General features: G+C 41.5%; 1 protein-coding gene across 2 annotated transcripts in view; it reads right to left on the bottom strand.

Annotated features, from left to right (window-relative positions):
• Positions 1-372: 372 nt before the first annotated feature.
• Positions 373-15916, bottom strand: part of AFG1L (AFG1 like ATPase) — a 196224-nt gene continuing 180680 nt past the window's right edge. Inside the window, exons 11-13 of one of the 2 annotated variants that reach the window (XM_008520642.2) lie at positions 7388-7528; positions 4220-4333; positions 373-2240 (exon numbers count right to left, since the gene is read on the bottom strand). In XM_008520642.2, coding sequence (XP_008518864.1) covers positions 2112-2240; positions 4220-4333; positions 7388-7528 — 384 coding nt within the window. In that variant the 3' untranslated portion in view covers positions 373-2111. The remainder of the gene's footprint in view (positions 2241-4219; positions 4334-7387; positions 7529-15916) is intronic. The other variant, XM_070559193.1, reaches the window with a different exon arrangement.

Here is a 15916-nt window from a genome sequence, read left to right as displayed (position 1 = left end):
GAACCTGAACCACAGTTCTCCACAAAGAAACAACATTTTAACGAGTTTCAGTTCTTTGGTACCAAATTATAAGGCGGCTACACTGAGAATTCCATAGGCTTCTGTGCTTTGAGCCAGGGCCTTAACTAACACATTATTTTTCTATGGAAAAATGAAATTCTAGTTCCAAATACCTCACTTCAAACAAACTTTTACAACAGAACTTGAGCGGGGGCCTACTTCACACACACCCACACACGCAGGGACAGTTCCTCTGTCTCTCAGGTGGGCTGCCCATCTGTCTGTCTGTCCATCCCTTCACATTATCTTTATATTAAATGCAGCATAATTGCCAAAAAAAATGTGAAAAGCAAAAAGCTATTATTAAAAAAATAAAGTTAAACATTTTATATTTATTGAGGTCAAAGCAATGGTTTTCTTGTAAATTTATCTTCACTGGGTTTAAAAAAAATCAATATTAAAAATGATCTCTTTGTTTAAAGAAGTGGTGTGGTACAAAACCTAGTGCATGAATTTTGTAGTTAACTGAGAATCTCAGGTCAAGCTACTTAATTTTTCCTTGGTTTCCTTATCTATAAACAGGGATGACTACATTAACTCTAAGATTAATTTTTTAGCTGGGATCATATAAATGTCTAGCAATAAATTTGGCACACAGTGGTTATTTTCTATCCTTTCTCCCTATTAATCTCTTTTTGAACTCACTGTTTCACTTCAATAAAAATATTTTTAAATCACATTTAATTTTCAGAAGCCTTCACTTAAACTTTTCTCTGTACTTAGGTACCCGATCCATCCATCTGCTGGACTTAGGTTAATGTCCAACATAGACTAATGTGGATACACTATAACCTGATAAATTAAATAGGTTCAAAGTGCTTACGTATGTTGACAATCATCATCATTTATTTGAACTGACTCACCTGTGCTTACCCCCAAAAATATCTGATTTTTACACGACTTTGTGGATTTCACATTTTTTTCTTTTCTCTTTTTTCCTTGAAGAGGGATTTGGACTCTCGTAACAGCCTCAACCCAGACCCCTTGTGTGACAACAGTTAGCAAAGTCAGGCTGTACTTGGATGAATCACGGAATGCCCTCAGCGAGGCCAGGTCGGATTTTACGTAAGCAGGTTCATCAAGGGTACTTTCCTGTTTACTGTGAGGTCCGTCTCACCACAGACGCAGCAGCAAAGATGGAGAGAGGCAGTGTGAAGCCACAGCAAACACGTATGAGTGGTGGGAAGGAGCCTGCGGGCCACTGGGGTCCTGCTGGCCTCCAACGAGCAGGAGTGCGCTCTGCTGCATGCTGTGTCCAGGACTCTGCTCCTCCTGACACTCCCACTGCTCCCCATTCCTGGATCCGTCCTCCTATTGGCTGTCAGGGTTGGGGGATCTGCCTGTCGGTTGGCATTTAACACCCTTGCTCCTTTTTCTATGGTGTCATAATCTTCGAGTTTTTCAGGCAACTCTGTGGCCGCTGGAGATCAGGTCCTGCCTGCCAAGCTTGATGTCAGGGTAAAAAACACTCTCTGTTATGAGGAAAGCTGAAGGTCGGGGAGATTTAGTATAATTTGTAGCCCCCCAAAATCCATGTTACGAGCCCATATTCTAAAATGTTATTCTCTTTTGTTTATAATAAGATCAGAAAGCTTTCTTTGCTTTGAATTGAAATGAGGGTTCACCCAACCCCTCATAAAAGATGTGTTTCTATCGTTTGGCTACCAGGTAACCAAAGCTCAGAGACATCCAGACACCCTGCATTTACCGTGTGTGTGTGTGTGTGTGTGTGTGTGTGTGTGTGTGTGTATTCAAGGTTCATTCAGATGGCTTGACATGAAGCCAAAATGTCTGGTCCTACGTTAATCTTCAGAGGCGCAGATTTTAATTTTGTGGTACAGAAATAGGCCAAATAAATGGCAAAAATTAGACCTATAAAAAGGGCTTTAACTTACTAATCCACTAGATCTTTGACAGCAATTTTAAATAAAAATGGTCCAGAGGACAAAGTGCATAATTAATGATGAGAAAATGATTCCTTCAAGTCTCATAATAAAGAGTTCTCCCGCAGTAATCGCTTGTCCAGAGTTTTCCTCGGGCGAAAGTGACGGTTACTTCTTGCTTCTGTCCCCTTCGTTCCAGTACTGTTCCGTCTGCATTTCTGTGAGTCGGGAAATTGTGCGCTGAAATGCAAAGATTTCCTCTTCTCCGGTGAACATGGAGAGTCCTTCCGCGGACTCCTGGTTACCAAAAAACAAAGCAAAACAAAACAGCAACCAGCACCAATTAAAACCACCAAAAATAAAAACTTACAGAACTAAGCACAGGTTTTAAAAAACTTGTTAGGTAAATCTGTTTAGATAATAAAATGTTCTACAATTTTCTTCATATACAATCTCTTAAATTTGACTAGAGAATCAAGTATTTTAAACCAACAATCAATAAACAGAACAAATTCCCAGGGAGAAAACAATAGGGAAAACCTTAAAAGAAAAATTAAAGCTGAAACAACACCCCAAAACCCAAATATGACAATTTTTCCTCAGATGAAAGTTCTCTGCAAAATCTAAAGGAAAGACATTCCAGACAGAAAAGGGATTCTTTCTCCAAAAATGCATGCCAGAAACAAGTAACAGAAAAACAGTAGTTCTGCCAAGTTAGGAAGAGGCTGGCGCCCTCCTCTGAAGCTTCACAGACAGCGCCACCTTCCCGAGGGGAGGCCCTGGGCATAAACTCTGAAGGGCCTTCTCCACATGGGTGGCTGAGAGGTCTTCGGTGTGGCCTGGAGACTGTGCCTGGGAGCTGACTTTGGGAAGGCCAGTGCTGCTTCTGGTCTTGAGCTGCTCGGACACTCGATCTGCCCATCTAGAGGTAAGGGGGGAGCCCTCTGTGAGGTCAGGAAACAGCCTAGAATTGATGATACTAACGTGGGCTTGTGGCCAGTAAGTGGGCATTGAATTTTTGTCTCTTTCCTTAGAGGTCTGCTATTATCCTTTTTCAAGAGGAAAGTTCTGGACTCCTAAGTTTGTGTTGCCCACTGACCCACAGTAACCCCGTACGACCCTGTGGTGGCATGCCCTGATTTCTTTATATATTATGAGCCCCGAGGGCTGAGCTCACTCTACCCTGTATCTGAGCCCATCCTAGGGAGACACATTTAAGAGCGAATGATTTAAAGGACTTTAGAAACCGCGGTGACGTAGCGCCTCAAGGGGATCCTCTCAAGCTGTCAGAGGCATTACTTGAATGAAAGTATTGCTCTTTGAGAAACCACCATTTCAAAAGGTCCCACCACTGGGTTTATAAGCAGCTACTTATTTCTACATGTAGGTTTAAGTAATCATATTTTGAAAGTTCACTTTTTAAAGGGTTATTGGCCTCATTTTCCCAAACTCCTGAGAATGCATAATTTCTACTCAGGTCAATAAGAAACTGTTTCCTCATTCCAAATGGCATTACACCCCATTGAAAGAATGGGGGTCCCCTCATTCTGAGGGTGAGTTTTTATAGATAGTTTCAAAATTTTAACTAGTATTTCCATTGTCTACATTTGAGAAATCTACCTGTAACGTCCTGACAGAGGAAGGAAATGTAAAGTCACTCCTGCTTGGCCTGGGGTGAATCACCAGACCCCAAGCTCCAGGAGAACGGGCCCAGCATTGGTTGGTTCCCTAAGAGTGTCCCTGGAGCCTGGCACCCACAGGTGCTCCATAAATATTCACGGAATGGCGTTTGGGAGATGAATCATGCATTTCTTTTTAAGCCAAGGGCCTTGCCAGGCACTCCTTGGTCCTGGCACAGCCAGCCCGCATGCTTGGATACTATATTGTGCACTCTGCAAACCCAGCAGACAGGAAGAAGAATATCCAGGAAAGGCAGCACGGTGTAGCAGAATGAGCCCAGAACCAGACACAGGTGCCCTGGTATCCAGCTCTGGCCTGCCATTAGTCAGTGGTGTGACCACGAGCCCACTAGTCCACCTCTCTGGACTTTGTTTTTGTCATATGCAAAAATGATCATGAAGATTCCTTCCACTCTAAGGCTGTAATTCTCTTTAATTAGTGACATTGAGAATAAGTCTGCTATACAGTTTTAGAAGAACGCAGCAAATCAATGGTTAAATATATACTGCATTCCTTCTTCAAAATGTAGCCTTGTATCAAACCAACAACAATTAAGCTGCTTTATAATAAAAAGAGATTATGTTAATATCGCCTACCTGGCTCAGCCCCAAATCATCCATCAGTATTCTGCTGTGCTCCAACTCACTGTCATGATGTTGATGCAGAAATAAGCTTGATATAGGAGTCGACGCAGAGCAAATTATGCGCACCTGAAACAGAGGAAAATGAGTAAATGGTATTACTTCTTACATTTCACAAGTCTAAGGTAAGAACAAATCTCTCATAAAATATAACTCTGTTCGTCATAACAGGGAGCTCAGATTTTGGCTTTTAAAATGTTCACTTTTTTTTCTAATAGTTTGTGTCTCTTTAAAGTCGTACTTTTAAACTGCATAGTACTTTTCGAAATATTTCCGCACAGCTTACAACATCCTGTGAAAGGTTTTATTAGCAACTTCAGGCTTGGAGAGGTCTCAGCTTGTGATGCCAGCCCAGATCTTCTGGTTCTAAGTCCCATGTCTTTCCATTACACCCCGAGGTTGACATTTACACCTGGCTGTTTGGAGCCCGTCTCTGTGCATCAAAGATGTTCCCCAGATGCACTGTGAAGAGGTCACCACTTTACTGCATAGGTGACTGCTGAGTTTGTGCAGTGCTACTCTATGACACTCTGAGTTTCTAGAACCTACATTTATACCATCATCCTGCCAACACAGCCTTCAAAAAGACTAAGCTTTACATTAATATTTCTTGATTACGTAAGTGTTTGGATGAGTGTGCATATGTGATCATATACTGGAAACAGCTTTTGTATTTTTATAAACTTTATGTCCACTAGTTTAAATACAAAATATACTCTTCTTGACATTTAAAGCACCCTGAATTTGTTTTCAAGATTCACAGCTATCTTTTTAAAATCATTACTTAAATAAGCATGCCAATACTGTAATGTATAGACATTTGGGGCTAGTTTTTCTGTATCTAAATGGCCCTCTACCTCTTCTTATAAATTCTTTTAATCACAAATGACACTTTTTTCATTATTTTGATGGGAATACCCTTATTTCACAAATTTCCATGAATACATTCTATAATAATGTCTGTTTAATGCTCTCAATTTATGAAATAAGATAATTTCAACTATTCTTTAAAAAGAATATAAACTTCAAATGTGTGATTTAGTTAAATGTTAGGAGAAGCAAATGTTAGGAGAGTGGTGCTGGTATTCCATCATATTGCCACACAAATCATTTTTCCTTTATTTAAGAAGTGAAACGGTGGGGGTGAGGTAGGATTAGGGGGTGGGACTGGGGGTGAGGTAGGATTAGGGGGTTGGACTGAGGGATTGGGACCACAAGCTTTCTGTAAGGTCTTCCTAGCTGAAATATAAAAAAATAAGAGTCAATCAATCCTCCACTCTAAGAACAACCTAGTAATGCCCCTGTCCCACTTTCTTCCTGAAGCACTAGCCCTCTGAACAGAGTGCCACCTTCACGCTCACTCCCTTTATTCTGGACCCCATATGATTATTTCAGAACAGAGTCTCCGGATCAGTGACCCAGAGGAGACAAGTGATAGGAGTTGGTGTGCTCTGCTGTTCTCAGCTTCCTTCCTCTCCTAACTCCCTGCTCACACCCACGTCAGACCTATGGGAGTCTGCAGCAGACTTTGATGTCACTCACTAAGGAAGGCTCCCGTCAGTGCTGCCCCAGAGCCACGCTGCCTGCCCTTCATGCTCCGGTCCATCACAGGGCCTTTGCTGCAAAGTCCTCACCCCAGCAACCCTTTCCACCCTGCACATGGAGTTCAGCCCTCACTTCTCAGCGTCTATGAAAAGCACTTGAGGAGCTTGTGAACATGCAGGTTCCAGACCCCATCCCCGAGGATTAGGCCTCATTTGCTGGGCTGGGGGTGGGGTGGGCTCTGGAATCCAGATCTTAAATAGCCCAGATGATTCTGATGCAGGTGGTCCTGAGCAGGACTTCCACATGCTCCCCGCCCCCACACACACAAAGATCAGTTTACTCTCCCAGCAAACTCCTTTCTCTCTTTCCAAGAGATCATCCCACAGTGGCAACTTTACGTTTAACTGTGTGGACATCTGATTAATATTCCTTCACAAGACTATAAGCTCCATGAAGGCAAGTGCCACATCCAGCTTTGCTTGTCATTGAATTTCTAGTGCTTAGCACTGTGCTGGGCATGATAAAGGTTGTTGAGGGAATGAATGAATGAATGAATAAATGAAGCATTGAAATCTCACCTCTCCCTCCCAGCAGATTCTGGTACTTTCCTCCTCCCCTCAAAGTCCCTTCAATTTTAGAATCACTGCTCTATCCATTTCTGTATAAGGAATAGGGAGGGAAATTGTCTCTAACAGTAAAACAATTTTTAAATTAACTCTAATTGGAAGTTGTACTTACACTTTTACTGAAAATGTATATTTACAGATATATCCTATTAATAGTGCAGTGGCTCGCCCTCCCTGAAACCTCCCTATATGCTATATGCCACACAGTGTTCTAAGTGTTTCACATGCTCATTTAGTCCTCACAACACCCGTATGAGATAAGTACCATCATGATCCCCTTTCTCTACAGAAGGCAATTGAAGCTGAGGAGGTGAAGCCAGGCTTCAAGGTAGACAGCTGGCCCCACAGCCCACCCCTTAACCACTCAGCTATCCTGCCTCTGAGGAATGGATCGTCGCTCTGCAACTCACGCTTAAAACACACAGATTAAAAAACAAACAACAAAATTGTACCATGCCAGTTACTGGGGTCTCTGGGTCATAGGGAGAGAAAGCTCCAATACTGAGGAGGGTCCTTTAGTCATTCACCCATTTGTTTATTCATTATTTTATCAGTCCGATGATTTATTCAGGCAACAAATATTTATTGAGCACTCAATCCAGGGAAGGCATTCTGTTGTACACCAGCATGGACAGGGCACATGACATGTCTAGCTGGATGACAGAATCATTAACACAGCAGAGTGTCTTCTGATGGGAGGGTTACTATACTGCCGCTAATAGTGTTTATCCAGCATTCAGCTTGTGCCAAGCATTTTAAATGCTTTACATGGATCAGCTTATTTTGTCCTCACAACAACTCTCTGAAGTAAATACTGTTATCATTCCTGATTTGCAGATGAGGAAACTGAGGCACAGGAAGTGAAGTAAGTGGTGGACCAGGATTCCAGCCCAGGCAACCTGGCTCCACAGTCCAGAATGCTGAGTCTTGACAAGATGTACTACATCCTCACCTTGAAATCATAAAAGTTATCAATGAGTGTTATGAATCTTCGAGCTTGAGTCCTCTTTGCCAGCGTAAATTGTGGAATGTTTCGTAAAAATACCGTGTCAAAATTCTTTGATAGCTCCAAATAGTCACTGGCTCCAAGTGGCTGTAATTAAAATGAAATAAAGAATAGAAAATTGAAATAAACCAATTCTGCTTGCCATTGGATTAGTTTAACTTGAAAACACCTTTTTCTTGTCATGGTGTAATCTAGGTGGTAGTTTTGGGGTCACTTGACCAAATGGGATAGTGTTTTCACAACAGGCTAAGGACAGTGCATACTATGCTGTAATAGTGATGTAACAAGTAGGCAAGAAAGAAGACAAGAGCATGGTGGGGAGTGAAGGAATACCTCGAGCCGCCTCAGCTGGTACCTAGTAGGACCCCATCCTAAATGCAGTCTTCAATTTCTTTATTTATAAACTTTAAACACATCCTAACAAACCCTTCCCATGACTCAACTGGAAACTGTCACTATTGTTAAATGGAGCTATCTTATAATGGCATGCTGAATATTATGTCACCATTTTGAAATAAAGACTATACTTCAGTATGAAAATCATCAGAGAATATTTTTCATTTAATTTGAGGCACAATTATTCACTTGCAGTGTAGTAAACATTGCTAACCTCTGTAGGAAATACAAGAGGCTTTTAATGACCAGAAGTAGACGGAGAATGGGGGCATAGTCTGGCACAGCATGCTATCTCTTCATACGAGGAGGGGACAACTCTCACAGTCCACAAGATTATCCACAAAGGTGCCACCTACAGATGTAAGGCTCTTATTCCTGAAACATAAATTTAACTCATGAAAATTATGAAAGTTATCTGCAAACACATTCTTTGAGGTTAGGAACATTCTCAGGAAATGTTCCCTCTCCTCATTTTAAGTTGCATGAGCATGACTGCGCCCTGTGGCAAGAACCAGGAGCATGTTTCTGGCCCTCTTGAATGTGGAGGAGGCCAGAGACTAACCGGGGCTGGAGCTGCTCTGAGGCCCCTCTGAAAGCTCCTGGATCATCATGACCCATCCCCAGGACACAGTTGGCTCAGCATCTTCAATTTCTGGCAGAATCCATCAATATCTTCCCCACTAGAAATGTCTCCCTCACTTGGGGAGTTATTTGCATTAAAACTTCTTTCAGAAATATAGATCTGGCTACATTCCTGGGAGAATTATGAGGAAGGGGAGAGCCATTCTCAGCTTAGAGTTCATTCATTTAAGCCCCCAGCTATCCTAACAACCAGCTGAAATCAGTTACGCTCAGGAAAGAATACCGCTCATGGAGACGTGGGGACGTAAGAGTAAATCAGAGAGTGACGCTCTGGAGAAGTGGTTCCCTCAAGGGCGAGCAGTTCTAAGGAGGATACAGCAAACACAAGACCTAGGGCAGAGGGGCACAAAACTAGAGAGAGAGCACAAAGAATGACCTGACTCCCTTGGAAATTTGCTTAGTGATGTCCCTTCCTCCCATCTCCTCTCACCAACCAGGTAACAAACGGGGCCAAAAGGAGCTGACCCTTGTCGTTCTCACTTCCCTCCCCTGGCTGGAGAGCCTTTACCTACATGCCCATGCCTGACCTCAGCTGGGACTCCCCTGCTCGCTTCACCCATGTAGGGGCTCGAGTGTGTATATATTTTTGGTTTAAGCTTGACTCTGTTATGAAGGACCCCTGCTGTCAATTTATGGACCAGGCCCATGTGTTAACAGAGTAGCTGGGAGCAAGGGCTCCAGACGGCCCAGGTTTCAATCCTCAGTCTGTTACTGAGTTACTGTGCGCCTTTGGCAAGTTACATCATCTTTCTGTTCCTTAGTTTTCCCACCTGTAAAACGGGACTTTGAATCCTATCTCAGAGGATTTTGAGGACTAAATGATGTAACAAAGGTAAAACATTTAGCACAGTGCCTGGGGCATATATTCGCATTCAAATCATTTTGGCTGCTTTTTATTTTTATTATTTTGAGCTCAAATGATTGGGCTCAGTACAAACGAGTTGAGGATGTAAAGAAGTGACATTCTCAATAGGACCAGTTAGTTTTGCTCCACCACCGACTACATCCCAAACCCTAAATCAGCCTTTGTGCATTTGCCTGCCCTCAGAGTCACAGCAGGGGCTGGATGAGACTGTGGAATCCTCATGTCATGAAAACAATTCCCAAAAGGGGGAAGGGAAAGGCAAGATACAGCATCTTCACATAAAAGGGATAATTCACACAATAAGACTCTCATGTTCTGAGGGTGGCACACACTACTTTTTTGAGATCAGTTAGAATTTAGTGTCTCATCTTTTGTAAATCAGAAAGTATATGTAAACAAATGTAAAACTGCATTTTAGGTATGTAGTTATGTATAATTAGGCTCACTCTTTATGCGTGGATGTGATTTCTATCAGTATAACTACATGCCCAAGGAAAATCATTATCAGAAGTGCCCTCAAGTGCCTAGGGCAACTGAAAATCAGAATTTTGCCCACTCAGCTATTTTTACAAATTATATATCTTTGTCAGTAGGTTCTGCATTTACCATTATACTGGCAAATATTCCTTTCCTTCATATTCCTAAAACAATTATGTGCTCATTCAAATAAAGAAAACCAAGCTCAATATAGTTATCTATCTCCTTTAAAAACAGCAGTCATTGGGGGATGGGAGTTAGTGTTTAATGGGTACAGAATTTCAGTTAGGGACGACGAAAATGGTCTAGAGATGGAGAATTGTGATGGTGGCACAACGGCGTGAATGTACTAAATGCCACTGAACTGTACACTTAAAAATGATTAAAACGGTAAATTTTATCTTATCTCTGATTTTACCACAATTAAAAAAACAGTCATTAAAAAACGTAGAGCCTACCAGTTGCCAAAGAAATCCCAATTTAGGCCATGGAGAGACAGCAATATTACTTTTTTCTTTAAAAACATAGGAAAGAAGAATGAAATGTATTAATTGAAGAAGGAAGTCTTTTCCCAAAAGAAATCAGCTCCAACAAAATTAAGATTAATTTAAAATATGAAGGGCTTTTTTAGCAGATATTTAAAGAGTGTGTTTTATCCTGGCTTCGATGTGAAGTATCTAAGAAATGACATTCAAACTTCCAGGAGTGAATTCGGTAAGAGATGGGGTTTCTTATTAATCAGAGACACTATTTTTCATTAATTAAATAAATTAAACAGTTGTGGGCAGAAATACGGTAGAGACTTTGGAATCGTTGGTCTGTCATGTCCAGTCACCTCGAGCAAGTCTCTCTGAACTTCATTTCCTCATCTGTAAAAGGGGGGTCCTCACATGACCTGTCTCACAGGTTTGTCCCGAGGAGTTGACATACTGACTGCATGTAAACTCTTACAACAGTAGCTGTCACACAGTACGTACTCAATAAATGCTAGTTATTAATTTACAGAGTTCATGTGAGAAGTAAATGAAATGATACATGCATAGTATGCTATTTGGCATACGACAGACACTTAATAAACAGTAGTTATTCTTTTCTTAACTATTAACTAACCCTTTCCTCAGCTCATGAAGCTAGGCAGCCTAACAAGTGAACAGCTCAACGGACTCCAGTCTGCCGCTGCCTTTGCACACAGGAGGTAAGAGCCGCTCCCTCCGGTCCTTCCTGCTGTCTCTGGTCCATCAAAATATTCTCCCCACCCCATGTGACCCATATGAAGTCATATGTACATAACAAAAATACCGTCTGCCTCAGGCCCTCTCCCTCCCACACGTCTTTTGGTAACACCATTAGCACCACATGTGGGGGGAACCCCCAGGCTCACATAATGAACAGCCCCTAACCCAGTACACGGCACATAGGAAGTGCTTATTACTTACTGAATGAATAAGTGAGTCAATGTATGAATAAAATACAACATAGCCTGGGGGACAGGCCTATTCCTTCTTTTATACACATTTATTTCCAAAATAACTGAAGTACCTACAAAAAAAATCCCACTTCTTCTTACTTGGCCCAAATTTCCCATTCCCAAGGCAAGCCTTTGTTGTATATCCTAATATATATGTAGGAAAAGTCTAGAAAGATATAGACCAAAATGTTAACAGTGTTTATCTTTGGGTGGTGGCATACAAGATCAATTTTGTTTCTTTTATACTTTTTTGCTCTTTTTCTACAGTGAACTTGTGTTGTTACTTTTAAACAGCAAAAACCATAATGCTTTTTTTGGAGGTCATTTTTATAATGGGCATCTTATCATCTACATCTCACCTGTGTGAGATCAAAATATCAGTTTCGTCATGGACATTTCTATGTTTTCCCCGTAAGTTTTCTTAATCTATAGAAGTGGAATTTTTTTCAGGAGTGTTTAAAAAGAAAATAAAACATAAGCTGAACATATATTTTCTCCTTTAAATTTTGACAAAAGGATAAAGGATTTGATATTTGGGATGAAATCTGACTTCGGTTCTATAGTTACACTCAGCTAACGATTCTTCACACTCGGGCGACTAGAGGGAGGGAGGGGATGGGGTGAGCGGCAACACTCCCACATAGTTCGTGGTTAGCCCTCACAGCCAAGCGCACGAGCTCCCCAGATCAAAGGCCTAGTAGCATCAAACTCCACGTCACAGTCCAGGTTGGTATGTTCCTGTTTATATCGTGTCTTAATTTGAGCAACTTTTCTCCACGTAAGCTTGAGGATTAGTGTGTTGTCACTGTTCCTTTTCTCCATAAACGTCACACACTATCCAGTCCGTCTGTAAGTGTATATTGCCTCTACTCCATTCTCTCTCTCTTCTCCTTCTGGTACTCTAAATGAACCCAAGTTAAACTTCATATTCTCCATTTCTTTTATCCTTTCTTTAGTATTTTCCTTTTTTCACTTCTTCATGACTCATTTTTTTATTTAAGATTTTATTTATTTACTTATTTTTCCTTCTTCTCCCCAAAGCCTCCCCAGTTCATAGTTGTATATTTTAGTTGTGGGTCCTTCTAGTTGTGGCATGTGGGACGCTGCCTCAGCATGGCTTGATGAGCAGTGCTAGGTCCACGCCCAGGATCCGAACTGGCTGAAGCAGAGCACATGAACTTAACCAACCAGCCACAGGGCCAGCCCCTTCATGATTCCTTTTGAATGGTTTCCACTGACTGATATTCTAGTCCACTATATTTCTCCCTAGCTGTGTTTTATCTGCTCTTCAACTCATCCATTGAGTTCTTAATTTTGGTTATTGTACTTTACAGTTCTAGAATTTCTACACTTAAATTTCCAAGCCTAGCTTTTTTTAAAAAAATCTCTTTGAACATGTAAGCTTAGTTATTTAAAATATGGACTCATTAATTCCAATATCTGGTGTCGCTAATTTTATTGTTTTTGCATTTGCTTGTTCACATCCATAGTGTCTTGTCTCCTCATATATCTGGCTATCTTTGTGTAGTGGACTTATCTTTGGAAAAAAATACTTGTAGAAAAAAAGTCCAAGTTCAAGACCGGAAGTATTCTGAGATACTCGGCTCACACAAGTGTGACTGAAGTCCACAAGACAGCTGGTTTACTTCTGGTCCATACTTACTCCTAGAGTGCAGGTCTGCAGGGTTCCATCCAAAGTGGGGAGCAGTTTACCAGGTCACATCCTTAGCTGCCCTAGTTCCTGACTTCTGTCCCACTAACTCAGTGAGGCTGCCAAAAGTAAGCTCAGTTAAGCTCAGCTCACTTTTTAAAAGAAGATTGCTAGTGCTCATCAATATCCCTGTTTTCCTCATTTTCCTGGGCACAGAGCTTGTCTATATTCCCCAGCCTCTCTTGCATTTAGGTGTGGCCGTATGATTAAGTTCAGGCCAGTGGAATGTAAGAGTAAGTGATATGCATCACTTCTTGATCTGGCCCATAAAAACCTCCCACACAGAACCCTCACTTCCTTTACTCATCTGCTGGCTCAAAAGAGAGGGCTTTGAGGACTTAAAGGAGGGTAGAGGCACAAGTGAGATGAAGCCTGGATCCATGAAGGACCGCATGGAGCAGAGTTTCTTGGCCAACCTGCACTGGATGGTGATATGAGCAAGAAACACATGTTTATTTGTTAAGTCCCAGAGATTTTGGGACTGTTTGTTTCAGCAGGTAGCCTGTCCTAATACGTATTTCATCCAGCTCCCTTTGTTGTCCCAACTACAAGGTTGGTACAAATTTCTGACAAAGAGTCCACCACTATTGAAGTGGAAGACTTTCTAACACCTCCTGTGTGAACAAAGATTCTCATTCACACAAGATAGTAACTATCAAAAGTTTTTCCTTGGGACTTCTCAAGAGTGATGTCAGCATCACGGCAGAGTGAGCTCTCCCAGTGATCTCTCCCGTCCATGATACAACGAAAAAGACATTCATATTCCAATAGAGGACATCAGCACAACACAAAAGACATCTGAGAGACCCACGCAGCCATACACCAGAAGGCGGAGAGGCTGGAGCCCCCCTCAAAGGAGGTGGAATGGGGTAAGAGAAAACTTCGCTCCCTCCCTAAAAGACTGTGATCTGGGACTGCATGCAGCATCCAAAAGGGAAGGAAGCAGGGAGGGTGCACATATTCACAGAAACATCAAAGATCCCTGAGGTCCCTCGCAGCCTAGGGGAAGGCCCCCCTACCAAGGTGAAAGCTACTGGGGGGGTGACTTCATCAAGCCAAAACTCCAGGAAAGCAGATAGTGAGGGCAGAGCGAGAAAACCCTGAGGGCACCTAGGAGAAAGCGCCCCTTCCCCCACCTGCCCAGCACTGGCTCCAGTGGCTGGGATCGCAGCAGAATGCAGAGGGCTCCGAATATGCAGCTCTTGACACCCACCCAGTGGCGATAGGTGGTAACTGTGACCAAATAATATCACAATGCAAAAAAACAAAGCCATGCCCTCAAGCAATATCAAAGATTATATTAAATCTCCAGACCAGAAAGTAAATCACAAAGGAACCCCTGTCAGGCTTTCAGCAGACTTCTCTGAAGAAACCTTACAGGCTGGGAGAGACTCAAATGACATATTCAAATCTTTGAGGGACAAAAACTTTCAGCCAAGAATACATTATCTAGCGAAATGTCTTTCAGATATGATGGTGAAATTAAAACTTTCCCAAATAAACAAAGGCTAAGGGAGTTTGTAGCCACAAGAACCCCCTACAAGAAATCCGCCCTCATACTGGGAAAAAAAAAAAGTGAGAAAGGGGTTACAAAGCACAAAGGAAGGAGATAAATAGGTAGACAAAATCAGAAAATCGTAGCCATACATCAGAAAATGTTAGCAAATACTCAAGTATAACATTAAAGATAAAAGGAAGGAAAACACCAAAAACAAAGAAAATCTTGTCATTTTAACCACAAACTCACAAAACAAGATGGAATAAGATGTGACAAAAACAACATAGGATGGGAAGAGGGAGGTGACTGAATCAGTTTAGTCTAAGGAAATAAGAGGCCATCAGAAAATGGACTGTCTTATTTACGAGATTTTATAAACTTCAGGGTAACCACTAAACAAATAAGTAGAATGGAGACACAAATAATAAATAATGAGAAAGCAAAGAAACCCAACATAAAAAACTACATAACCCAGTTGGTAGACTGAAACACATGGGACCAGAAACAAAGGAAATGCAGGAAAACCAGAAAATGAGTGATAAAATGGCAGCATTAAGCCCTCATATATCAATAATCACCCTAAATGTAAATGGATTGAATTCTCCAACAAAAAGACACAGAGTGGTGAGATGGATTAAAGAACAAGACCCAACAATATGCTGCCTCCAGGAAACATATCTCAGCTCCAATGACAAACACAGGCTCAGAATGAAGGGATGGAAGATGACACGCCAAGCTAATGGCAAACAAAAGAAAACAGGTGTCACGATACTCCTATCAGACAAAGCAGACTTCAAGATAAGACAGGTAAAGAGAGACAAAGAGGGGCAGGATATAATGATCAAAGGGACACTCTACCAAGAAGACATAATACTTATAAATATCTATGCACCCCACACAGGAGCACCAAAGTACATAAAGCAACTATTAAGAAACCTAAAAGGAGATATTAATAATAACACAATAATAGTAGGGGACATCAGCACTCCACTCACATCAGTGGATAGATCATCCACACAGAAAATCAACAAGGAAACAGTGGAATTAAATGAAAAGATAGACCAGTTGGACTTAACAGACACATTCAGAACACTCCATCCAAAAACAGCAGAATACACATTCTTCTCAAGTGCGCATGGAATGTTCTCAAGGATAGACCATACCTTGGGAAACAAGGCAAGCCTCAAAAAATTTAAGAATACTGAAATGATAACAAGCATCTTTTCTGATCACAATGCTATGAAGTTAGAAATTAATCACAAGAAAAAAGCTGAGAAAGGGACAAAGATGTGGAGACTAAACACCACGCTATTGAACAACCAGTGGATCATTGAAGAAACTAAAGGAGAAAACAAAAAAATCTCTGAAGACAAATGAAAATGAAAACATACCATACCAACTCATAAGGGATGCAGCAA

The sequence above is a fragment of the Equus przewalskii genome, chromosome 9, assembly GCF_037783145.1.
Source record: "Equus przewalskii isolate Varuska chromosome 9, EquPr2, whole genome shotgun sequence".
Lineage (NCBI taxonomy): Eukaryota > Metazoa > Chordata > Mammalia > Perissodactyla > Equidae > Equus > Equus przewalskii.
Note: the sequence above shows the minus strand (reverse complement) of the source record. Positions and strands in the feature narration are given on the sequence as shown.